Source organism: Calliphora vicina, chromosome 3, assembly GCF_958450345.1.
Source record: "Calliphora vicina chromosome 3, idCalVici1.1, whole genome shotgun sequence".
Taxonomy (NCBI): Eukaryota; Metazoa; Arthropoda; class Insecta; order Diptera; family Calliphoridae; genus Calliphora; species Calliphora vicina.
In genome coordinates, this window is record NC_088782.1 from 123,759,887 (window position 1) to 123,787,159 (window position 27,273).

Below are 27,273 nucleotides of genomic sequence, written 5' to 3' on the forward strand. Positions count from 1 at the left end.
ATAAGAAAATGGGGAGAGAGAGAGAGAGTTGTATTTAAATGAGCAAAATCAGAGGTATTCACTTAATGAAAACAATTTTAGCAGCTGGATAACAAAGAAAACTCTTGGAATATTAAAAATTAAACAATAAACAACATGAAATGCTTTATTTATTAATAAATATAAACATTTTCAATACTTCCTATAGTATTTTCCTAGAATTTAAGCAAATTTTATGCTTCACTCATAAAAGAAAAATATTTTTTATTATAAATTGTTTAGAAAATAATAAAAATAAGAGCAATAACTATATTTCAGGGAAAAGAAGTAGATACAATTTTATATTTAGTAGAAATAGAATAAAAAAATGAGAAATAAAAATCGTAAGAATCTAAAAGCAAATTTTGTAATAAAAAATAAATATAAAAAATCTATTCTAAAAGTGTTTTATAAAACTTTAACAAGAAATCTCTAATATAAGAAAAAAAACTAAAAACATCTCCCTATTAAAAAAAACTCCACAAACAAATCAAAAATTATATAAAAATTTACATTAAATATTAATTTGCCACAAATTTTTGTCATGTCTTTTTATTACATTTCTTAATAACTTAAATTTCGAATCGATTTTTAAACTTTGTTTTCAAATCTATATTGTCTTTTCTTTGTTAATAATTGTTTACATAAACAATTATTGTTATTAACAAATTTTTAATAGCACTTGTGGAGCTGTCCAATAATTGGCAATTAAAAAATTATCATTTCTGTTGAAAGATTAATAACTTTTAAACAGATAAATCAATGAACGTATTACTATACAAGCTTTTTGTTTGAATATGTAAGCTTACATACAGTGAAATTCAAAATAAAAGCATAAATACAAAAAAATTTCAGAAAATTAAATAAAAAAGAAAACTTTTGAAACAAATCTATATTCAAACAATAGAGAGGGGCCTAAACTTGAAGAAAATTAGGATTATAAACAGTTTTTTAGTTATTTCTATTGTTATTCTAGTACAAGAAAGTATTAAAAAGTGATTTTGGAACATTTTTGAAAAAAGTACTTAAAATACTACTTTTTTTAAAATAACAAAAACCATGTTTTAGTTAAATTCATTGACTTTCTAGTAAACAAATGTAAAAAAATTAGATTTATGACAAATTTAAAAAAAGTACTAAAAATACTACTATTTTATAATATCAGTAAAATGTTATGCTTTAAGACAATTATGTTTTTTTAGTTATTTCTATTGTCTTTCTATTATGAGAAAGTATTAAAAACTGATTTTGGAACATTTTCGAAAAAAGTACTTAAAATACTACTATTTTTAAAATAAACGAAAACCAGTTTTTAGTTAATTTCATTGAATTTCTAGTATAAAAATGAGATTTTGGGCAAATTATAAAAAAAGTACTAAAAATACTACTATTTTATAATATCAGTAAAATGTTATGCTTTAAGACAATTATGTTTTTTTAGTTATTTCTATTGTCATTCTATTATGAGAAAGTATTAAAAACTGATTTTGGAATATTTTTGAAAAAAGTACTTAAAATACTACTATTTCTAAAATAAACAAAAACCATGTTTTAGTTAAATTCATTGACTTTCTAGTATAAAAATTTAAAAAAAAAAATAGATTTGGGACAAATTTTAAAAAAGTACTAAATATACTACTATTTTATAATATCAGTAAAATCCACTATTATAAATTTTTAATGATGTTCTTGAATAAAACTAAGTATTTTCAAATATACAATATAAATATCCACAGTTAAGGCTAACTGTGAATATTCTTTTGAAATATTTCCACAGTTAAGTTTAAATTAAGTTTGTAGGCTGCTTTTTTAGTTATTTCGATTGTCATTCTAGTGCGAGAAAGTATTAAAAACTGATTTTGGAACATTTTTGAAAAAAGTACTTAAAATACTACTATTTTTAAAATAAACAAAAACCATTCTTTTAGTTAATTTCATTGACTTTCTAGTATAAATATGTATTAAATTGAGACTTTGGACTATTTTGAAAAAAAGTATTAAAAATACTACTATTTTATAACATAAGTAAAATACACTTTTAAACATTTTTAATGACTGTTCTTGTAAAAAAAATTAATTAAAAGTATTTTTTTGAAAAAGTACTTTAAATACTACTATTTTTAGAAAACCTTACTTAAGTAATTTACTATTTAAAATGGTTTACTGCAAGTAAAAAATGTTTTTAATAATTTTTCTTTGATAAAATTTTATAAAAAGTACTTTTACTTAAAATACTACTATTTTTAGAAAACCTTAAATCAGTTTATTTACTATATAAATTAATTTATTGCATATAAAAACAGTTTTTAATAATTTTTCATAGCTAAAATTTTATAAAAAGTACTTTTTGAGCATTTTTTAAAAAAGTACTAAAATACTACTAATTTTAGAAAACCTTACTTAAGTAATTAAATATTTAAAATGATTTAATACAAGTAAAAACTATTTCTAATATTTTTTTCTTGGCTAAAATTTCGTAAAAAGTACTTTTTGAGCATTTTTGAAAAAAAGTACTAAAATACTACTAATTTTAGAAAACCTTAAATAAGATAATTTAGTGCTCAAAATTATTTCCTCTGTCTAAAAAATACGAATCAAATGATTTCTTGTACATTTTTTAAACTTTTTCAAAACGTACTAAATATACTACTATTTTAAAAGTACATGAAAAATAGCTTTTAAGCATTTATAAGTAATAAAATAATTTTCTACATATTGCATTTATTTTATTTCTTTTATAAAAGCTAATAAACTTTGATTTTGGAACATTTTTGAAAAAGTACTTAAATACTACTATTTTTTAAATTAACTAAAATCAGTTTTTTATTGTAAAATATATATTTTGATTAATTGTTTAGCTATATTTTTAACTTTCTTAAAAAGTACTAAAAATACTACTTTTTAAATTCTTTTAAACATATCATAATTAAATTGTTTTAGACACCTTTCTTCTTATTTTACACAATTATGTTCAATGTATTTGCAATTTATTGCTAAAATTCTTACTTTATACACTTTCTCAAAATAGTACTAAAATACTACTATTTTTCAAATAATCTAATATCAATTTTATTAATATTTTTACAGAATTTCTATTATAAAAATTAATAAAAGTGATTTGGCTAATTTTTTTAAAAAGTACTTTAAATATTACACATATTTTTAAACATTTTTTAATTAATAAGTCAGATTATTATTGATACTTTTCTGAAATAGCACTGAAAATATTACTTTTTTAAATATGAAAAAAAATCATAGCTTTGTTATATATTTCGATTTTTATGCAATTAAGATACTAATCTTGACATTTTATAAGTTTTTAAAAAAAGTAGTAAAATACTACTTTTTCAAAATTGCTTGAAATTAGTCAAAAAATCATAGTTTTGTTATATTTTCCGATTTTTAAGCAATTAAGATTAGTTTTGTTGACATTTTAAAAATTTTGAAATACTACTTTTTCAAAATTGCCTGAAATTAGTCATTTATTAATTTTTGTTACATTTTTCATATAAAAATAGCAAGAATAAGTTATTTTTTACATTTAAAAAATAGTACTTAAAATACTACCTTTTTCAAATTCTTTAAAAAATCGCAGTTTAATTAGTTTTTCAAACTATACCGGTTATTACCTACAATTAGAATTTTTTTTTTTTATTATTTTTGTTATGATTTTTGTTATTTCATTTGTTGGTATCAATTCAATTAATCACTTTAACACGTAATTTCTTTAATATTTAATTTTTATGATTTTTGCATTAAAATACTTTTGAAAAGTATTTTCTTTTTTTAAATTTAAAAGGATTCTCAATATCCCTTTATAAAATTACTTTTTTCACTTTCTCTTACTCTTTCGCTCTCACACTCACTCACTCAACACCGGCTGGCTGGCTGCTCAAGTAGTGGCCACAAATAATGCAACATTATTAATTTTGTTATGATTGCAGTTGTTACTGGGGCTCAATAAAAAATAAATTAAATAAAGACACGACCCCTCAAAGTCTTTACAAAGCAACAACAACGGCATTTTAATTAAACGAGAAACGTAACGGTAACGAACAAACGTAAACGAGTAATAAAATGTATTTAACGAGAAACGCGACGGAATGAAACAATTAATTAAGAAAATATATTGAGAAATTTCTCAATAAAATTAAAGATTTTCCACTAAAAATAAACCGACGTATACGGGATTTTAGTTAAAAGAGTTGTTAACTCGTCAATGGTTGAATGCGATCTAAAGGCACAGAAACAAATTAAAACCATAAAAATAATGGCATGAAGAAAAAAACAAAACTAAAAAAACAACAGCAACAAAAATAAACATGAAAATCTATGGTTTTCATATAGTGGTAACAACAAAACGAAAGCCACCACAACAACAACAACAACAAACCAGTCAACTAAACAAACAACTACCAGTACAAACGAGTACTCCACTCTTTACAACAATAAATGCAATAATTTCCACTAACAACAAAACAAACACCTAAACCAAAACAGCAAAAACAATAACAAAGAGAGAGTGGGTTGTTTTGGGGACTTTGGAGAAGAGTAAAAAAAACTTGTTTTCTCGTGCTTCTGTTTGTTGTACTTGTTTACTTTTTGTTGTTATGAGTTAAATTTAATGAATGAAACCGGCATTTTTCTGTGTTTAGTGTTTCAAGAAAAGAGAACTTTTAATTAGTTTTCTTTTATTAAACTAATATTTAGTTAATTTTTATAACAAATATTTCACAAATATTTATGTAAAGCCTTTTATTGATAAGAAAACCTGGTCAATGGAAGAAAAACAATAACAAAAAAAAAACAAATATCATGCCAAACAAAGCGCACACACAAAAAAAAAATGGTTTAAACACCATAAACTGAAATGATATCAGCTGAAAAAATGTCGTTTGCCTTGCAAAATCATGTTGTTGTGAAAATCGAACGAAAAAATTAAGGGAAATAAGGCTAACAGAAATACTTTAAACGCTTTTTAATAGATAAAACAAAAATTTTACGAAAAAAAACTAAAATATCAAAAAAAAAAATACTAAAAAAGTTATAAATAAAAAGAAATTCATAAATTCAGCTTTATCGAGGAAAGAAATTCATACACTCATCTTTAGCCATAATGAATATTTAAAATTAAAGAAGATTTCAAAATAAAAAATTTTAATATTTTGTAATTTTTATTTTTAACACTAATTTTTGGGTTAATAAAACATATTTAAACAAATAATTGAAACACTATTTGAAAACTCAAACTGTGTAGATTCAAAAGCAATTTGAATTCTCAAAATCGCTTGACAATTGTAAAATTTATAGCCACTTAAGTAAATTATGTAATAATTAATATTACTCATACGTCATGTGGAGCAATATTTTAATATTCAATAAAATCGTTATAATGCAAGAAAATATTTAATGAAAAACTAGTTAAATGAATAGTGTTAAATGCAAGAATCAAGATAATTTAAAAAAATTTAAAATTATTTCAATAAATTTTAGAAAAAATTGATAATTGAAAAATTCTCTTAAAAAAATAAAAAAAAATGTTTCGAAAAAAAAAACAAAAAATCAACATAAATTTTCTAAAATAGCTGTAAATGAAAAGAAATTCATACAGTCAGCTTTAATTAGGAAAATTTCTAAAAAAATTTCACACAGTTAAAGCTAACCGGCAATATTTTCTAAAGAAATGTATCAGCAAAAGCTAAACGCATAAATTTTCTCAAGAAATTCTCACAGCTAAAGTTATCCGAGAAAATTTTCTAAACAAATTCTCGAAGTTAAAGAAAATTTAAAAATGAAAAATTTTAATATTTTTTAATTTTTGTTTTTAACATAAATTTTTGGTTAAATAAAACGTTTCTAAACAAATAATTGAAACACTATTTGAAAATTCTAATTGTGTAGATTCAAAACCAATTTAAAATTTCAAAATCCCTTAACAATTGTAGAATTTATAGACATTTAAGTAAATTATGTAATAATTAATATTACTCATACGTCATGTGCACCAATATTTGATTATTCAATAAAATCGTTAAAAATCAAAGAAATGTTGATTCAAAAACTAGTTAAATGAATAGTTTTAACAGCAAGAATCAAGACAATTTAAAAAAATTTTAAATTTTTTCAATAAATTTTAGAAAAAATGGATAATTGAAAAATTATCTTAAAAAATTTTTGAAAAGAAACCAAAAAATCAACACAAATTTTCTAAAATAGCTGTAAATAAAAAGAAATTCATACAGTCAGCTTTAATAAGGAAAATTTCTAAAAAAAAAATTCACACAGTTAAAGCTAACCGGCAATATTTTCTAAAGAAATTCTCACAGTTAAATTTAACCAGGAACATTTTTGAAAGAAATTCTCACAGTTAGTGCTAACCGAGAAAATTTTCTAAAGAAATAGGTGCAGTTACCGCTAACTGGAACATTTCTTGGCAAAAAGTTCTTAATCAAAAAAATTAATTTTTTTTTTTTTCAATTTATCAATTTATTTTAAAGTTTTTGCAATAAATTTTTAAATTTTGTTTCAATAGTTAAGATTCTTGATGTTAAAACTATTCATTTATCAAGTTTTTTATTTAATATTACCTTGAATTTCAAAGATTTCATTAAATAATCAGATATTGATCCACATGGCGTATGATTAATATTAATTATTTGTTAATTTACTTAAACCCTTATAAATTATAAAATTCTCAGGCGATTTTTAAATTTCAAATTGCTTTTTAAAACTAGACAACTAAGGCTTTAAGTTAGTATCTCAATAATTTGTTTAAAGGAGTTTTATTATACCAACATTTTGTGTTAAAACTAAAAATTATAAAATTAGCAACTTTTTTATTGGAAATTCTTACAGTAATTGCTCATCGAGAAAATTTGTTAAAGAAATTCTCACAGTAAGTAATAACTAAGGAAATTATCTAAAAAAAATTCTTACAGTTACAAATTTACAAAATTTTCTAAATTAATTTTTACGTGTATCACTTTATTTTAAATTTTTTGCGTGAAATTTTAAATTCTGTTTCAATAGATAAGATTCTTGATGTTAAAACTATTCATTTATCAAGTTTTTTTATTTAATATTACCTCGAATTTCAAAGATTTAATTAAAAAATAAAATATTGTTCCACATGGCGTATGATTAATATTAATTAGTTGTAAATTTACTAAAACCCTTATAAATTTTACAATTCTCAGGCGATTTTGAAATTTCAAATTGATTTTAAAACTAGACAACTAAGGCTTTAAGTTAGTATCTCAATAATTTGTTTAAAGGAGTTTTATTATACCAACATTTTGTGTTAAAACTAAAAATTATAAAATTTAAATTTTTTAATTTTAAATTTTCTACAGAAATTCTCACAGTTAGCTCTAACCGATATAATTTTTTAAAGATATTCTTACAGTTTGCTGTAACCTGGCAAATTTATCTATAAAAATAAAATAAAACAAAATTAAATTTTATTTTATCGATATCAAAACTTTGGGAATACTTCCCCTTTCATATCGAAAACACTGCTTGTGTATGTTTCTCTTTTAGCTTAAAATAGCATACAGCCAACAACTGGTCATTGTAGTTTTTGCACACAAAAAAAAAGGTCTAAATAAACTTGGTAAATACTAGTAGAACAACAACAACAGAAACTACACAAACATTTAACAAATATTTATTCTAACACAATTGACAAAAAAGATTAACGCTTGTTTCATTTTGTTGTGCTGTTTTTTCACAAAACACAAAGATGTTGTTGTGTTTATTTCTAGAATATTGCGAATATTTTAAAGATAAACAGCAGTTGGCAAAACTGTTTAAAACACTATGAAGCATTTACCTTAAACAAAAAGGTGGGTTTTTAGAAAATCATTATTTCTTTGCTCGTTTTTATTGCCATGACAACTAAATGTGTAAAAACAACCAGAAAAAATAATGCAAGTGTTTTAGTTAAAGGGTCTCTGTCTGGTATGGTGTAGTAGTCTGGTCTTAAAACATTTAAACAGTTAAGTGAGGGCTGTTTTTGGCCCACAAAATAACCAAGATTAGCTAATACTTGTTTATATGACAGCAAAATAATCCTCTTTTTTCTTACTACTCACTTTGATAGGTTTTGGGTTTGCAATGGTTTTAAATAAAGGTTGATAAATAACAAAACGTACCTGAAAATATAAAAAAAAAACAGAAAATAAATTAGATAAATCCTTTAAGTAGCCAATAGTTTTATGAGCTTAATTTAAGCCTAAAAGTTAAATAATGTGTATAGAGATAAATAACTTAAGAAATTTAAATGAAAATTACAAAATAAAAATTTTAACATTTTATAATTTTTGGCTTCAACACAAAATTTTGAGGTAATAAAATGAATTTAAATTAGTAATTGAATCTCTTGCATAAAGCTTCATTTGTGTAGATTTAAAAACAATTTAAAATTTCAAAATCTCTTAACAAATAAGAAATTTACAGTTATTTAAGTAAATTATGTAATAATTAATATTAATCATACGTCATGTGGAACAATATTTGATTAATCATTAAAATCGTTAAAATTAAAGGAAATATTAAATGAAAAACTATAGTAATCACAAATTTGAATAGCAAGAATCAAAACAATTTAAAAAAATTTAAAATTTCTTTAAAAATTATTGAATAAATAGATAATTATTAAAAACATAGTTTTTGAAAAATTTTTAAAACAGAAAATTTCTTAAAAAAATGTAATTTGTAGGATATAATTTTGGAAAATCTTAAGAAATTGTTTCTAGTTAGAGCTAACTAAGAGAATTTCTTTAGAAATTTGTTCTGGTTAAAGTTAACTGTGAGAAATTCTTTAGAAAATATTCCCAGTTAGCATTAACTGTTCAAATTTAGTTGGGATTTTTTTTTCAGTTGGCGCTAACTATCGGAATTTCATTAGAAACTGTTCTTAGTTAGTGCTAACCTTGATCTTTTTTTTTATAAAAAAAAAATTCTCTCAGTTAGAGCTAACTGCAATAATCTCTCTAGAAAATTTCCCTAGTTAGTGCTAACTATGAGAAATTCTTTAGAAAATTTCATCAGTTAGTGCTAACTGTGATAATATCTTTCAAAAATTGCATCAGACAGCTCTAACTGTGAAAATATCTTTAAAAAAAATTCCATAGATAGCTTTAACTTTGAGAATATCTTTAGTAAATTTGCTCAGTTTGTGCTAACTGTGAGAATTTTTTGAGAAAATGATCCCAGTTCCTACAAAAAATGCCCCTTAAAAATTTTTTTTTTACCAAAAATTAAAAATTTTTTTTTTAAATTTTCTTTCTGTTTTAAAATGATTTTCTTACAAAAAATTGTTAAACTATATTCTAAATAACATGCTTTACTCTTTCTTCTTTCAATTGCTAATAACATTCCATGTAATTTATGTTCAATTTCCATAAATTTTTAAATTTTCTAAAATTTACCCTACTGTACGTATGATTGATATTAATTACGTCATATTTTTTTTAATTTCCTTATAACTCTGGTATTTTCTCAGCGATTTGGAAAATTTAAACAGATTTTTAAGTAAAACACTTAAGGCTTTAAAAACAAATGCCTTTCAGATTTTTAAAAATTTTCTTAACAACAGAAAACATGATTTTAATCAAAAAAAAAAAATATTTTTTTTTTAAATTTTAGGGATTCTTTAAATTTTATCTATAATACATTTTAAAACTTTAAAATGCTTAATTTTACAAATTTATAGAAATATATTTTTTTCTTACAAAAAAAAAATTAAATTTAAAATTTATTTATTTTTTTTTTTAATTTTATTTCAGTTTTTACATGATTTTCTGATTAAAACTTTTCTAAATTGCTGTATATAATATTCTTTACTTTCTGTTTCTTCCATTCCTTAACATTTTTCTTGTAATTTATGTCCAATTTCTAAGATTTTTCAATTTTAAGATAATTTGTCCTACTGTACGTATGATTGATATTAATTATGTCACAATTTTTTAATTTCCTTATAACTCTGGTATTTTCTCAGCGATTTAAAAAATTTAAACAGATTTTTATGTAAAACACCATAGGCTTTAAGAGCAAATGCCTTTCAGATTTTTAAAAATTTTCTTAACAACAGAAAACATGGTTTTTACACAATATTCTTGAAAAATCAGAATTTTATAACTAACTGCTGAATTTTCTGAAGAAAATGTTCCTGATTAGCTCTAACTTAGAAAATTTTCCCTGTTACATTGAAGTGTGTTAATATTTTTAGAAAATTTTCTTGATTTATTTATTTGGGGAAATTTCTTTTAAACAAATTTCACAGATTACGATTTAGCTTCAATCGTATGCAAACTAATCTTAAATCTAACCCAGTTTCAAATCATTTTCTTCTCTTTTTATATGTTTTTCATAAAAATTAATTCTAATTACATTTTACAATTTGTAAGAAAAACTCACTCATGTATGCAAGAAATTAATTTCTAGCTGAAATATAAGCACAATTAAGGTGTGTGTTTGAGTATGAGTTCATAAACAAATTTCCATTTTAAAGCATATTTGAAAGAAAATTATGCTAAAATCAACATAAAGTAAATTAGAAGTAAAATAATAATGATGTTTAAACTACCAGCCATGAGATTCCCAAGCTCTAATAAAACAAATTTTCTGCAACATTAAACTATTAGAAAAAAACAGCTAAAAAACACGAAACAATTAAATTCAAAAGTCTAAAAAAAGAAGCCAGTTTTACATAGAGAAGAAGCTTTAGAAAAAAAAAAACAATCAAAAAAAATGTTACTCAACATTATGGCAACAAAATTTGTAAATAAATCTTATTTATTCCCACTCCAGCTACAAAATAAAAAAAAAAACAAAACAATTTAAATCTCAAGTAGAGTAAGAATTGGCAACGCTAATGTGTGTTTTTGTTTTGTTTACAAAATTTATTGTCGCCATTAGAGTTGCCAGCGGCGGGTGTATGTGAATGTAAACAAATTGTCAGCCATATGTTTTTTCCTCTCTCTCTCTCTCTCCCCGGTACCTCCCTCTCTTCTTTAGTTAGTCTTTTTTTGTTGTTAGCTATGAAGTTGTTTAGTTTTTGTTTATTATGTCTGCTTCTGGATATTTTTTTTACACAGTTTTTGTTGCTTTAAAGATTTTTTCTGTAGTTTTTGTAATGGAAACAATTTTAATTTTTTTCCCCTGACTTTTGCAATTGTTTATATAATTGTAATTTTGTTTTAATGCAAGCACAGCATGTGTTTGAGAAACATTTGTAGTTAATACTGTTTTTGGTGGTGAAAATAAATGGAGCTCCAGGGAAAAAAAATGAGGCCATAGTCATATTCAAAATTTTTTTTTTTGAAAAAGAAAAACATTAATTTTTTTTATTTTCAAATGATTTTTTTACAAAAATATGTTTTTAATAAGCTTCTTTACTTCCTGATTTAACAATTCCTCAAAAAAGTTTTAGCAATTTATAGTAATTTTCTAGGATTTTTTAAGTTTTATAAAATGTATACTACTAGACGTATGATTGATATTAATTTTGTCATTATTTGGTTATTTCCTTATAACTCTGGTATTTTCTTAATGATTTGGAAAATTTAAACAGATTTTTGTGTAAAACACTTCAGGCTTTAAAAATAAATATCATTCGGATTTTTAAAAATTTTCTTTACTACCAAAAAAATTCAGTAAAATTCGGAATATTAGATAAATTTTTTAAATTTTAAAGATTTTTTAAATTTGATTTAATTTCCAAAACAACTCAGTTTATGCTTCAAAATGCTTAATTTTAAAAATTTATAGAAATTAATTTTTCTCACAAAAAAAAATATTTAAAATTTAGTTTTATTTCAGTTTTTTAAGAATTTTCTGCTTAAAACTTTTCAAAATTGCTGTATAATAATCTTCACTTTCCGTTTTTTCCATTTCATAAAATTTTCCTTGCAATTTATATCTAATTTCTAAGATTTTTAAAATTTTAGATAATTCGTCCTACTGTACGTATGATTGATATTAATTTTGTCATTATTTGGTTATTTCCCTATAACTCTGGTATTTTCTTAACGATTTGGAAAATTTAAACAGATTTTTGTGTAAAACACTTCAGGCTTCAAAAACAAATATCATTCGGATTTTTAAAAATTTTCTTTACTACCAAAAAAATTCAGTAAAATTCGGAATATTAGATAAATTTTTTAAATTTTAAAGATTTTTTAAATTTGATTTAATTTCCAAAACAACTCAGTTTATGCTTCAAAATGCTTAATTTTAAAAATTTATAGAAATTAATTTTTCTCACAAAAAAAAATATTTAAAATTTAGTTTTATTTCAGTTTTTTAAGAATTTTCTGCTTAAAACTTTTCAAAATTGCTGTATAATAATCTTCACTTTCCGTTTTTTCCATTTCATAAAATTTTCCTTGCAATTTATATCTAATTTCTAAGATTTTTAAAATTTTAGATAATTCGTCCTACTGTACGTATGATTGATATTAATTTTGCTATTATTTGGTTATTTCCTTATAACTCTGGTATTTTCTTAACAATTTTGAGAATTTAAACAGATTTTTGTGTAAAACACTTCAGGCTTCAAAAACAAATATCATTCGGATTTTTAAAAATTTTCTTTACTACCAAAAAAATTCAGTAAAATTCGGAATATTAGAAAAATTTTTTAAATTTTAAAGATTTTTTAAATTTGATATAATTTCCAAAACAACTCAGTTTATGCTTCAAAATTCTTAATTTTAAAAATTTATAGAAATTAATTTTTCTCACAAAAAAAAAAATATATATTTAAAATTTAGGTTTATTTCAGTTTTAACAAGATTTTCAGATTAAAACTTTTCAAAATTGTTGTATAATATTCCTTACTTTCTGTTTTATCCATTCCTTAAAATTTTCTTCGTAATTTATGTCCAATTTCGAAGATTTTTCAAATTTAAGATAATTTGTCCTACTAGACGTATGATTGATATTAATTTTGTCATTATTTGATTATTTTCTTATAACTCTGGTATTTTCTTAACGATTTTGAATATTTAAACAGATTTTAATATAAAACACTTAAGGCTTTAAGAATAAATATGTCTATGATTCTTAAGATTTGTCTTTACTAGCAAAAAATTTCTATAAAATTGGAACTATTCAGTTTTTCTTTCTAATTTTAGGGATTATTTAAATTTTACCTATTTTATTTGAAAATTTAAACAGATTTTAATATAAAACACTTGAGGATTTACAATTTCTCAAAACAACAAGAAAAGAAAACCTAGAATTTTCTAGTTTAAACTGATTAAAAGTTATACCTCTTATGTTTGTGACACTTTTAACTTTTTTTCACCCTTTTTGCTAATTCTCCTTAATTGAGCTGCTTAATCTTTGTTTTGTTTTGCAAAATGTTTAAGAATATATACAAAAAGCTAACACAAGTATAGTTTAAGACTTTTGACAAGAAAAATTGATTTTCTTTTAGAGGCCGTTTTTTATTTTCGTATTTCTAAGAAATTTTTCTAGTTAATAATGGCTATTATAAAGGCGGAGAAGGTTTTGTAGACCATTATAAGGTTAATAAACTTCTTTAATATTAAAATGCTTAATAAACTCTTATAATAAAATGTTGGTTAAAATGACAAGCAAAGACAGCCGTGTAGTTTCCCACAAAAGCAAATAATAACTCAACAAAAATTGTTATTAAAGACTTAAATTATTTAACATTATTTCTAGTTAGGAGTTTTTTTATGTTTTGGCAAATTATTATTAAATGATTTATTGTCAATATGTTAAGGTGCTTAGTATGATATGTGTGGGTAGACTTAAAACTACACCTACAATAATTACAGCTAGACATTGTTGCAAGTAGGAATTTATTTTTGGCAAAAATAAAACATTATAAACAATAATGAAAAAATTAAAACTAGAACGACTTTAAAAAAAGACCTACTTTTCAAATTAAAAAAAAAATATTTAATTTAAAATTTTTATGTTAATGAAAAATTATTAAAAATTATAGAGATATTTGCAATGAAAGCCTTAAGTGTTTTAAACAAAACTGCATTTAAATTTTCAAAATCACTGGGAAAATACAAAAGTTATAAGGAAAACAAAAAATTATGACAAAATTAATATCAATCATACGTACAGTAAGGCAAATTGTATAAAATTTAAAAAATCCTGGAAATTTAACATAAAATGCTACAACAAATTTAGGAAATCGAATTAATAGATTGTAAATAATATTATTTACTAAAAGCGTTGATTACAATTTGAATAAATTTATAATTTATTTATAAAGGAAAAAAATTTAAAAAAAATATTTTCAGAAATTTTATTTTCAATTTAAAGTTTTTGTTAAAAAAGTATAGTTTATTAAATTTTAAATAAAGCATTTTAAAGTTTAAAGTGTAAAGTATTCAAAAATAGTTTAATTTTCGAAACTATAAAGAAAAATTTTGGAAATTTGAAGGAAAATGTGAAACAACTTAAAATTTTTAAAAATATATTTTACCAACATTTTTTTTTCAATTCAAATTTTTTGATAGAAAAATATATTTCCAGAAATTGTTTAAATATTTCATACTAAAGCCTAAAGTGAGTAGTTTTCAAAAATTATTTTATTTTCAAAACTGTAAAGGAAAATTTTTGAAATTTATAGGAAAATGTGAAACCACTTAAAATTTTTAAAAATATATTTTACCAACATTTTTTTTTATTCAAATTTTTTGTTAGAAAAATATATTTCCAGAAATTGTTTAAATATTTCATACTAAAGCCTAAGGTGAGTTCTTTTCAAAAATAGTTTTATTTTCAAAAATATGGTATAAAAATTTGCAAATTTAAAGGAAAATATAAACTAACCTACATTTTTAAAAATATTTTTTTCCAAAAATTAAATTTTCAGTTCAAATTTTTTGTTAGAAAAATATATTTGAAGAAATTTTAAAAATATATTATGGTAAAGCCATGAGTGTATAGTTTTCAAAAATAGTTTCAGTTTCAAAACTGTAAAGGAAATTTTTTGAAATATTTATAAAATCGTAAAATAACTTCCAATTTTAAAAATATATTTTTTTGGAAAAATTTTATTTTCAATTGAAACTTTTTGTTAGAAAAATATATTTCCCGAACTTTTTAAAATATATTAACATAAAGCCTGAAGTGTGCAGTTTTCAAAAATAGTTTCAGTTTCAAAACTGTAAAAGAAAATTTTTCAAATATAGACAAAAACGTAACTTTACTTAAAACTTTAAAAATATAATTTTTGGAAAAATTTTATTTTCTATGGAATTTTTTTGTTAGAAAAATATATTTGAAGAATTTTTAAAAATTAATTTTCCTAAGGCTTGAAGTGTGCAGTTTTCAAAAATGATTTAAATTTCAAAACTTTAATGAAATATTTTTGAAATATAGACAACAATGTAAATTTACTTAAGTCTTAAAAAATATATTTTTTGGACAAAAATTTTTATTTAATTGAAATTTTTTGTTAGAAAAATATATTTGAAACAATTTTAAAAATATATTATATTAAAGCCTAGAGTGTAAAGTTTTCAAAAATAGTTACAGTTTCAAAACTGTAAAAGAAAATTTTTAAAATTTTGGGGAATATAAAAACTAACTTCATAATTTTAAAAATATTTTTTTCAAAAATTTTATTTTCAATTCAAAATTTTTGTTAGAAAAATATAATTCCAAAAAATTTTAAAATATATTATATTAAAGCTTAAAGTGTGTAGTTTCCAAAACTAATTTCAATTCAAATTTTTTGTTAGAAAAATATATTTCCAGAAATTGTTTAAATATTTCATACTAAAGCCTAAGGTGAGTTCTTTTCAAAAATAGTTTTATTTTCAAAAATATGGTATAAAAATTTGCAAATTTAAAGGAAAATATAAACTAACCTACATTTTTAAAAATATTTTTTTCCAAAAATTAAATTTTCAGTTCAAATTTTTTGTTAGAAAAATATATTTGAAGAAATTTTAAAAATATATTATGGTAAAGCCATGAGTGTATAGTTTTCAAAAATAGTTTCAGTTTCAAAACTGTAAAGGAAATTTTTTGAAATATTTATAAAATCGTAAAATAACTTCCAATTTTAAAAATATATTTTTTTGGAAAAATTTTATTTTCAATTGAAACTTTTTGTTAGAAAAATATATTTCCCGAACTTTTTAAAATATATTAACATAAAGCCTGAAGTGTGCAGTTTTCAAAAATAGTTTCAGTTTCAAAACTGTAAAAGAAAATTTTTCAAATATAGACAAAAACGTAACTTTACTTAAAACTTTAAAAATATAATTTTTGGAAAAATTTTATTTTCTATGGAATTTTTTTGTTAGAAAAATATATTTGAAGAATTTTTAAAAATTAATTTTCCTAAGGCTTGAAGTGTGCAGTTTTCAAAAATGATTTAAATTTCAAAACTTTAATGAAATATTTTTGAAATATAGACAACAATGTAAATTTACTTAAGTCTTAAAAAATATATTTTTTGGACAAAAATTTTTATTTAATTGAAATTTTTTGTTAGAAAAATATATTTGAAACAATTTTAAAAATATATTATATTAAAGCCTAGAGTGTAAAGTTTTCAAAAATAGTTACAGTTTCAAAACTGTAAAAGAAAATTTTTAAAATTTTGGGGAATATAAAAACTAACTTCATAATTTTAAAAATATTTTTTTCAAAAATTTTATTTTCAATTCAAAATTTTTGTTAGAAAAATATAATTCCAAAAAATTTTAAAATATATTATATTAAAGCTTAAAGTGTGTAGTTTCCAAAACTAATTTCAGTTTCAAAACTGTAAAATAAAATTTTTGAAATTTTGAAGAATATAAAAACTGACTTAAAAAATTTTTTAAATAATTTCTATTAATACCTAAAGTAGAGTGTCTGTTAATAACCTGTACATTTATTTATAAGAAATAAAAAGCTAATAATTTGTTTGTTGGTGGAATATTTAATTGTTTTATAATTCTATTTCTTTTTTTCTTTCATTTTGCGTTTCTTTAAGTCTGTTTAATTCCATTTTGCAACGGATATTTACATTTAACATAAACACGTGTTCAAAATGTTTAATATTGTACAATTTACAAAAAACTCCCTTTAAACATAACAGACAAGCAGATAGACAGACAGATAGTTGGACAGACTTGCTAAGTAACACACCTTGTATGAGCATTCAAAACTGTGGTGTCTTACCAAATTGAGAATTTAATACTGACGTATTGACTCCCAAACACTAGAATTGTAAGCAAGAATTAAGCAAAAAAACAATTGCATAATTTATATGAAAAAAAATAATATTTCTTGTAATAAACAATCAATATTGAAACTGATATGCATATCGCACTAAAGGAAGCAGGGTTATTGAAAGACTTACAGCAAAGAAAAAAACAAAAGAAGTTTTATGCAAATTCGTCTAATGGAATTGAATTTAACATGCAACAAACATAACTTTATTATGGTTTATTTGTTGATTAATTAAAATAAAATAAGTTTTCAAAAGAAATAAAAAGACAATGTTAAGGAAATGTTTAAAGATGAATGAAAAAATTTAACTCAAAAAAGATCACGTAATTTCTTAAAGTCAACAACACACAAAAACGGGAAACGGAAGTTAACTGAACACACACAAAAAACACAGAATTTAAACAAACAATAAAATCAAATTATTATGCTACTTAAAAGAAAGTTAAACACAAATTTAAAGTCCAATAATTTAAAGTTGCTTAAATTTTCAAATTCTACAACTAATTAAGAATCATTTAGTTGCTTATTGATATACATACTTTCAAAAATTAATTAAACTTTGTTAGAATTTCTATAATATAAAAATTTTAAAAATATTTTTTTTTAAATAATTTTTTTACATGCAATTTTTTTGGTAAAAAAAAATTCTCAAAAATCTAAGAACTATTTATACTAAAAGCCTTAACAGTTCTTTATTAAAAGCATTTGAAATTTTTAAAATCCTTTGAAAATTAAAAAATTTAAAAGTAAATATGTAAATTAACTCCTAATTAATATTAATCATACGCTCCCCTACACAATTTTTTAAAAATTAAAATATCTCTGAAAGTAAAACGAACATCAAGGAAATAATTATAGCAATTGTTAAAGGCAAAATAAGCAATCATAATAGTACAAGAAAAAATATAAAAAGAAAATAAATTTTTATAAAAAAATTATTAAATTTTCATTTCATAAAAAAAATTTTAACCAATTTCTTACAAATTTGTATTCAATTAAATAATTTGCTGCCTCAACAAATTTCTTCTTTAGCGTACAATATATTTACAGAAAAAACCTACAATTCATTTTCATTATTTAATCATCCATAAAACAATTACACTTATCTCTATTACAATCTCTTTGAAAATCACCTCTATAACACCAATTATTTTCTAAAACGAAAATTCAGTGTCAGATAAGCGTTTAAAGACCGCGCCACCATAACAATTCAATGATAATAACAATGACCTTGCGATAAAAGTTTTAAAATCACATTTAACTGCAAGTAAATATATACACTTTCCAATAAACAGTAGCTGTAATTTTTTAACAATGGAGAGAAGTGAAAAAACAAACAATTGAAAAAAAACTAAGTGTGAGTGGGTGTTTATTTTTCACTGGAAAATGAAAAGAAATGCCAAAGAAATTGGTTTTTAGAAAAAAGACAGAAAAAAACAAAGCAACTGAAAATGCTGCAATCTTTAAAGAAATTATAAACAACTTAAACTAGCATTAAACAGATATTTAGAAACAGATATGTACATTTTTGTATGAAGTAAAAAATAACTAATTGTAAGAAGTTTAATAAATTAGGTTTATATTTTAAAAATACTGCAAATTTAAAAAAATCTCCCAAAAATTAATTAATTTTTTTAACAACTATAATTTCAATTAAATTTTTTTCTTACAAAACTAAATTTTTAAAATTCCAAAATTTATTTTTCTAAATTGCCAAGCTGTTTTAAATAAATATCTATTTAAATTTTTAAAATCCTTTAGAAAATAACAGAATTATAAGCTTTTAAGTAAATTAAGACATAATTAATAACAATCATACGTACAGTAGGGCAACTTAAACAAAATTTTAAAAATCTCAATAATTTACCATAAATTTCTATAAAAAAAACTTCAGGAATGTTAAAAACAGACAGTAATTGATATTATCTAATATAAGTATTAACAAATTTTGAAATAAAAACCAAATTTTTTAGAAATTAAAAAAAATTATTTTAAAATTTTTATTTTCATTTTCAAATTTTTGTAAGAAAAGTATATTTCCACAAGCTTCTAAAATATAACATCTTAAAGCTTGAGGTGTGTAGTTTTCAAAAAGGCTAATATTTGTATGTATGTAACTGAAAATTTATAAAATTTTAAATTAAAAAATATTTTTTTTTCCAAAAATTTTAGTTTCATTAAGATTTTTATAAGAAATGTATATTCCTTCTACTCTTCTACTATATAACATTTAAAAGCTTAAAGTGTGTAGTTTTCAAAAATGGATTAAATTTCAAATTTGTACTGGAAAAATTTCAAAATATGTAGGAAAATGTAAACATTCCTAAAATTTCCAAAAAAAAAATTTCAAAATTTTATTTTCATTTAAAATTTTTTGTAAGAAAATTAGATTTCTATAAAGTTAATAGATATAACATGTTAATGCTGAAAGTGTGTAGTTTTCAAAAATGGTTTAATTTTCAAATTTGTAGAGGAAATTTTTCGAAATTTTGATGAAAAATTAAACATTCCTAAGATTTCAAAATATTTTTTTTTTTCAAAATTTTTATTTTCATTTTAAATTTTTTATAAGAAAATTAGATTTCCTTAAAGTCAATAGATATAGCATATTAATGCTGAAAGTGTGTAGTTTTCAAAAAAGGTTTAATTTTAAAATTTGTAGAGGAAATTTTTCGAAATTTTGATGAATAATTAAATATTCCTATGATTTCAAAATATTTTTTTTTTTCAAAAATTTATTTTCATTTAAATTTTTTTGTAAGAAAACTTGATTTCTTTAAAATTATTAGATATAATATCTTAATGCTGAAAGTGTGTAGTTTTCAAAAATGGTTTAATTTTCAAATTTGTAGAGGAAAATTTTCAAAATTTTGAAGAAAATGTAAACATAAAAAAAATCCAAAATATTTTTTTTTTAAATTTTATTTTCATTTAAAATTTTTTGTAAGAAAAGTTGATTTCTTTAAAATTATTAGATATAATATCTTAATGCTTGAAGTATGCAGTTTTAAAAATGGTTTAATTTTCAAATTTGTAGAGGAAAATTTACGAAATTTTGTGGAAAATGCAAACATAAGAAAAATACCAAAATATTTTTTTTAAAAAATTTTATTTTCATTTAAAATTTTTTGTAAGAAAAGTTGATTTCTTTAATATTAATAGATATAATATCTTAATGCTTGAAGTATGTAGTATTCAAAAATGGTTTAATTTTTAAATTTGTAGAGGAACATTTTAGAAATTTTGAGGAAAATGTAAACATTCCTAAAATTGCAAAATATTTTTTTTTTTCAAAAACTTTATTTTTATTTCAAATTTTTTGTAAGAAAAGTAGATTTCTTTAAAATTAATGGATATATCATATTAATGCTTAAAGTGCGTCGTTTACAAAAATTGTTAAATTTTCAAAACTGTAGAAGAAAATTATCGAAATTTTTGTTAAAATTAAAAAATCAAAAAAAAAAATTTCATTAATTATGAAATTTTCCAATTCAACTTTAAAAAATATAACAAATTTAAACAAAATTCAACAATTTTAAATAATTTCTTAATCATGGTTTATTACTCTGTAAAGCAACTAATTTTTCATTTATTTTATTTTTCATAAAGAATATAAATTAAAATTTTTCTTTTAACTTACCTTATAGTTAATATTTTGTACATCCTCCATGTCGGGATACATATCAGATTCTGAGTTATCACAGTTGGAACTACGTCCCGATGAATTGAAACTGGAAGAACGATAAAGTTGGCTAAAAATTTTAAAAGAAACAATAAACAATATTATTCAAATAATAAAAAAAATACATAAAATAATAACAACAAATGTATACTTAAAAGAAATGAAAAGTAAAAATAAACATTGAAAAAAATCTAAAAACTAAGAAAACTTTTCTAAAAATCGTACAAAAAAAATTATTAATAATTATCAACATTTTTCATTCCAAACTCTTCAAAAAATTAAATGCTGGGTTGTAGTCAATTCATTTAAATTGTATTTACATTCACAATGTTTGTAACCTTACTAAACTAAGGTTATTGTGAATGAATTATTGCTAATTCTGTGTTAAAGGTTAGTGTCTTTACTACAAATACCATTTAGTACAACAATTTGGTTGGGGTTTGTGTACACACTAAATTGTGGTTTTTGTTTGTGCTCTCACTAAACAGATGTGAGTGTGTTTTATAAATACAGTTGGAGGAGCCTTGTATAAAAGCATCTTTGTTTACATTTCTCTGTTGTTAGTGTAGACTATCACAATGCTCCTTAAACTGTGTGGAATGTTTTTAATCCAAGTTAGAGAGGTATTGTATAACAGCATCTTTGTTTACATTTCTCTGTTGTTAGTGTATACTCTCACAATAGTTTCTAAACTATATGACCCTCAAACTGTAATTGAAATTAATCGAAAAACTATTGTTGCCAGCTTAAATTAATTAACAAAATGTCAATTTGAAGGGGAATTCACTATTTGACATATATTTTTAATGATTTTCATTAAGAAATATTAAATTTTATTTAATACTTACTTGGCTAGGGCATTGGATCCCACCATATGCCGTCGGCCAGAGCTAAAAATAAACAAGAAAATAGAAATTTAATTAATTAAGATCAAAATCAAAAACATATTAAAAGAAACAATAGAATAATATTAATGTAAGCGCTCTGTATTCATCAAATTTTTCATTTTTGCAAAATTGTATAATAGTTTAAAACTTCAAAAGTTCATTGTTCCTATTTTATTCCCAATTTAACAAAACTTAACGTTATATTAAAATCGCTCATTAAGATTTATGTAACACAAACTAAATTTAACATGTTAAAATACAAACATTTAATAAAAGTTAATCGTTATTGTTATTTAAATTAATTTGTTTAACATTTTCTTTTAAAACTCTTTTGAAACTAAGACAAAAAACTTTAATAATTTCTTGATAAATTACTGCTTTAACAACATTGCTTGCGGTTTTGGAGGAGGGGCTTTTAAACATTATGAATCACCGAATTAACCTCAAGCTGAAATGTCAAAAAAAAATTTAAATGATTTTAAGATTTTTTTCCATTAAAACACAATAAACATGATGCTGTCAAAAAAAATGGTTTTTGTTTTGTGAGTAGGAGAGCTTTAAGGTAAAAACAAAACAATTTGTCATTATGGTAAATGAATTTTGTTTCGTTTGTTAACAACCATAAATTATTGTTAATTTTAACAAATAAGTGGCAATTGACCTTGTTGACTGTTAAAGAGTTTGAGAAAAAAAATAACAAAACAGTTAATGAATGCAATTTTTTCTAAACAAAAAACATTAATGTTTTAAGAAAAAGCTTTTTAATTAGCTTAATTAATATATAAGTAATAGATTTCTAAAATACAATAATAAATATTCTTTTAGATTTTTAAAATATAATAAAATTTGTAAATTTACTTAAGTTTAGTTACACTAGGCGTATGATTAATATTAATTCATTACAATTTTTATTAAAATCTTTATATTTTAAAAAGTATAAGAAATTTTTTAAAAATTCTAAAAGCTTTTTAAAGACAACTGTTTAATTTATATTTAAGTAAAACAAACTTTTAAAAATCCCATGAATTCCTTAAAAAAAAAAAATTCTTTTAAAAAAATATTTTGTCTCATTTTCAAAATTTTTAAACAAAATTTTCCTTATTTTTATTTAAATGTTTTCTACAATATAATTATCTATTATTTAACCTAATTTAGCCCACAATTGTATAAGCAAAAAACACATTCTTACTGAACACAAAAAAAAGCAAACAAAATTCTTTGAAAGCAACTATATACAAACAATTCCAAACAATTTAACATCATTATCATCATTAAATTCAAACCTAACCTACCTCAAATAATTTGCCACAAAATGCATATAATTAACAAGTAGAGGTGGTGTTTGAAATGTTATCACAAAGAATTTTATATAAAATAAATTTTGTAATAGATTTTCTTAGAATTCATTTTTAGCAATTACTTAAAAGAGATTTTTGAGGGGTGATATTTATTAAATGATTTTAATTTGTTCTAAATAATTTCTTAAAGACAGTGAACAGAAACATGTGTTTTATAAAAACACACCCTACATTAAGCAGCAAGTTAACAACTGAAAGCAGTAAAAAGACACGAAAAATATTGAAATTTTTTCTGATAGATCTAACTTGCGCTATCATTTACTTGACTTGTAGACATGGCAAATTAAACTTATAGGATATCAATGGATAGGAAATTGCCTCTACTTTGCAATAAAGTAAAAAAATTCAAACAATTCTAATATTTTTTTAATAATTTTAAAAGATATGTAAATGAATACCCAAAATATAAAAGATGCCACTTTTGCAGCTAGTTTTCAACATAAAAAAAAACAATAAAAAACATTTTATATATCATTGGAAAGCAAATTGTGCCTAATTTTCAAAAAAAGTAAAAAATAATTCAAAATTTCGAAAAAAATTTAATTTATAAAAAGATTTGCAAGAAAATTCAAAAAATAAAAATTATGTTTTTTTGACAACCATTATTTTGACTTGTAAACGAGGAAAGTTAAACATATTGTATATCTCTGGATAGGAAATTGTCTCTAATTTGCAAGAATGTAAAAAAAATAATAATTAAAATTAACAATTTTAAAAGATTTTTAAAAGAATACCCAAAATGTAAAATATGACACTTTTGCAGCCATTATTTAACATATATTTATATTATTATATTATTTATATATCATTGGAAAGCAAATTGGGTCTACTTTTCAATAAAGTAAAAAAAAAATTAAAAATTTCAAAACATTTTCAAATAATTAAAAAAACTTCCAAGAAATATAAAATTTTTTAAGATGTTACTTTTAAACCAATTAATTTGCCAAGGGAAAGCGACAACGGAAACATTTTATACATCATTGGAAAGGAAATTGCGGCTACTTTTCAATAAAGGAAAAACAAATTATCTCTACTTCGCAATAAACCAAAAAATTTCAGAAAATATTAAAATTACAGAAAGATATATAAAAAACCAAAATGTAATATTAGATGTTACTTTGACGCCCATTATTTTGACATAGCAAATCGAAAAGTAAAACATGTTATATATCAATGTAAAGGAAATTATATCAGCTTTCTAATAAATTACAAATTTGTTAAATAACTTAAAATTTGTTAAAGAAATTTGGCTAAAAACTAAAAATTTTTAAATTATGATATTTTGGACCTCATAAATTTGACATGTAAAAACAACAAAGACAATATTTTATATACCATTAGAAAGCAAATTGTCTCTGCTTTATAATAAAATAAACAAATCCAAACAATTTGAAAAAAAATTTACAATTATTAAAGAAAAAACCAAACTTTTGCACACATTTTTTTGACATCCATTTTTTTGGCACCCAATTTTATTTTATGAAGAACCAACAAACAAGACATTTTATATATCAATTGAAAGCTAATTCTCTCTACTTATGTATAAAGTAAAAAAAATCTATTAATTTCAACAATTTCTTAAAATTGTAAAAAGACTTGTGAAACAACTAAATTTGATGATAGATATTATTTTGACGCCCTTTATTTGCACATGGAAAGATGAAATGTTAGACATTTTATATATCAAAAGTAAGTAAATTATATCTACTTTCTATTAAAATAAAAATATTTTTAAAAAATTTATAATTAAAGAATAATTTTTATGAAAAACTTGCAAATTTTTTCCAAAAAAATTTAAAATTTTTCTCTCAACATTGTTAATAAAAGGATAATTTTTTCGAACAATTTAATTAAAATGTAAGCAATATTTTAAAAGCTTAATTTCTCTACTTTCTATTTAAGTAAACAAGTTTAAAAAAAATGTCAAAACTTTTTAAAAATATTAAAAGTTTTGTAAAAAAAAACAAATATAATTTGAAGTCAGTTTGGCACCCATTTTTCCACATGTAAAAAAAGACGAGAAATTAATTTTATATATCAAAAGAAAGCAAATTGTGGCTACTTTCTATTTAAATCAGAACATTTTTGAAAATTTTTTTCTTAAACATTTGTTTGAAATTTTTTTTTTACATTAACATCTTTAAAGCCCTAAATAGATTTTGATCCAAAATCAGTTAAATTGTTTCATAAATGATTGAGATATAAAAAAAATCTTGAAAATTCCTTTAACAGTAGCAAAATTTCAAGTCTCTTATGCTTTTCTTTTTATTTATTTGCTTGTGTTTATTCTTAGTTTCCTCATAAATATATTAAAAATGACATCAAATAAAATGTTTGACTCATTTCTCATAGCGTGAGTGTGTGTTGTGTTTATTTTTTGCTTTATTGACATAAATAAATATTTGCCGACATAAACTAATCTATAATTAAATAAAGAAAAAAAATTATTTTTAAACGCTAGTTTTTTTTAATAGAAAGCAAATCTTTTTATAACAAATTTTAAGTTAAAAATAAAATATAGAAACTAAATAATAGGATATATTTATATTTATTTGAATAAAACATTAATTTTAGGTTAAAAATTAGAAATTCTTTAATAAGATCAAGAAAATATAAGCAACTCTGTTTAAATTTAAGAAACACGTTAACTCTTTTGTGCTTCTTCTAGCTAACAAAACATAAACAAAGCATAATATGTACATTACATACAGCCACCCAAACCAACCACCCACTCACACACAATTCTTGTCTTCTTCTAGCCAACAAAACATAAACAAAGCTGTAATGTATTAACATACAGCCACCCAAACCAACCACCCACTCACAGTACTAAGAGTTCAAAAGTAAACAAACAAGAGTATGTAAAGAAGAGAGAATAACCGTTATTTTGTAAATATCTCTGTTAGTTAAAGGAATTTGCAAAAAATAGATTTATTTTAGTTAATAAAACACACAATTTTATATCAATTTAATTTAAATTACTTTATAAACGTCATTATGTGTTTGTTATTGTTCATTAACCAAGTATTTTTAATACATTTAGCTGACGTCATGACGTCATTTTAAAGTGTTTTAAAATTTGCCAACTAATTGAATTCAAATGAATTTGTTTTTCTGTTATTTCACATATAATTGAATTTTTTTGTAGTTTTAAAACAATTTGTTTATTTTCTACAAGTTGGATAGATGAAAAAAAATGTTTGTTGATGAATTAGCTAAGTAATTTGTAAATTTGCCAAAATAAATAGCAAGAAAATGATAAAAAATTTGCAAAATGTGGAAGAATATTTTAATTCTAAAATTTTTTTTTCTACAATTGAAGGCAAATGTTTTCAACAAATTTTTAACTGAAACCTTTTAACTTCATTAAGTGAAAAATTAAACAAATTTTTTTTTTATGAATTCAGCCCTGTAATTAAATATTATTCAATAAATCATAAAGAAACTCACTCAAGTGGAACATAATAACTCAACTGCTAGCAATGTAGTAAGCATAATAAAGTATTTAATTAAACAAAATAATTGAACCAGATTCTAAACAAAAATTAATTTACATTTAAATTTAACTTACTTAATATTCTTAACTTGAATTGTACAAAACAAAGAAAAACACCCAAATTAATGCTACACTTCAATGAACTTTAAATCTAGAGGTGAATTACAAACATGACTTTTAACTTTTAATTTAAACAAAACAAAAAAAAAACGAAGACCTTTTGTAACACTTACGATTTACTTTTAAACTTGTTTTAGATTTACACAAAATTAAATAAAATTTCTGTTAAATTTTTTTTCACCATTTAGGGTTGATTATTTTTTTATTTTCGTAATTTATTTTATGTTTTAATTTTATTTTTTTACTTTTATCAAACCAGAAAAAAAAATAGTTTTCAAAAAATACTCAAGCGTATCAAATAACCACTACAAACTATTTAAAATTCATGTGAAATTACTGGGTTAGAGAGGAGTTTATATACAAAACACTGTTTTTCAAATTTAATTCAACAATTTAGCAAATAATTATAAAGAAAATAAGGAAATATTTACAAATACAAACAAAACAAAACAAAAGAAAAAAACTGTTTAAATATTGAAAAGAAAT

At 21.5% G+C, this 27,273-nt stretch overlaps 1 protein-coding gene across 6 annotated transcripts in view; it reads right to left on the minus strand.

Annotated features, from left to right (window-relative positions):
- The window catches only part of nuf (rab11 family-interacting protein nuf), a 140,028-nt gene that overhangs the window by 46,893 nt on the left and 65,862 nt on the right, over positions 1-27,273 (minus strand). For 5 of the 6 annotated variants that reach the window (XM_065502773.1, XM_065502776.1, XM_065502775.1 and 2 more), the window contains 2 exons: positions 21,775-21,816; positions 20,885-20,996 (listed from right to left, as the gene is read on the minus strand). In XM_065502773.1, the coding sequence (XP_065358845.1) occupies positions 20,885-20,996; positions 21,775-21,816 (154 nt within the window). Of the gene's footprint in view, positions 1-20,884; positions 20,997-21,774; positions 21,817-26,900; positions 27,027-27,273 lie in introns of those variants that run through there. The other variant, XM_065502779.1, reaches the window with a different exon arrangement.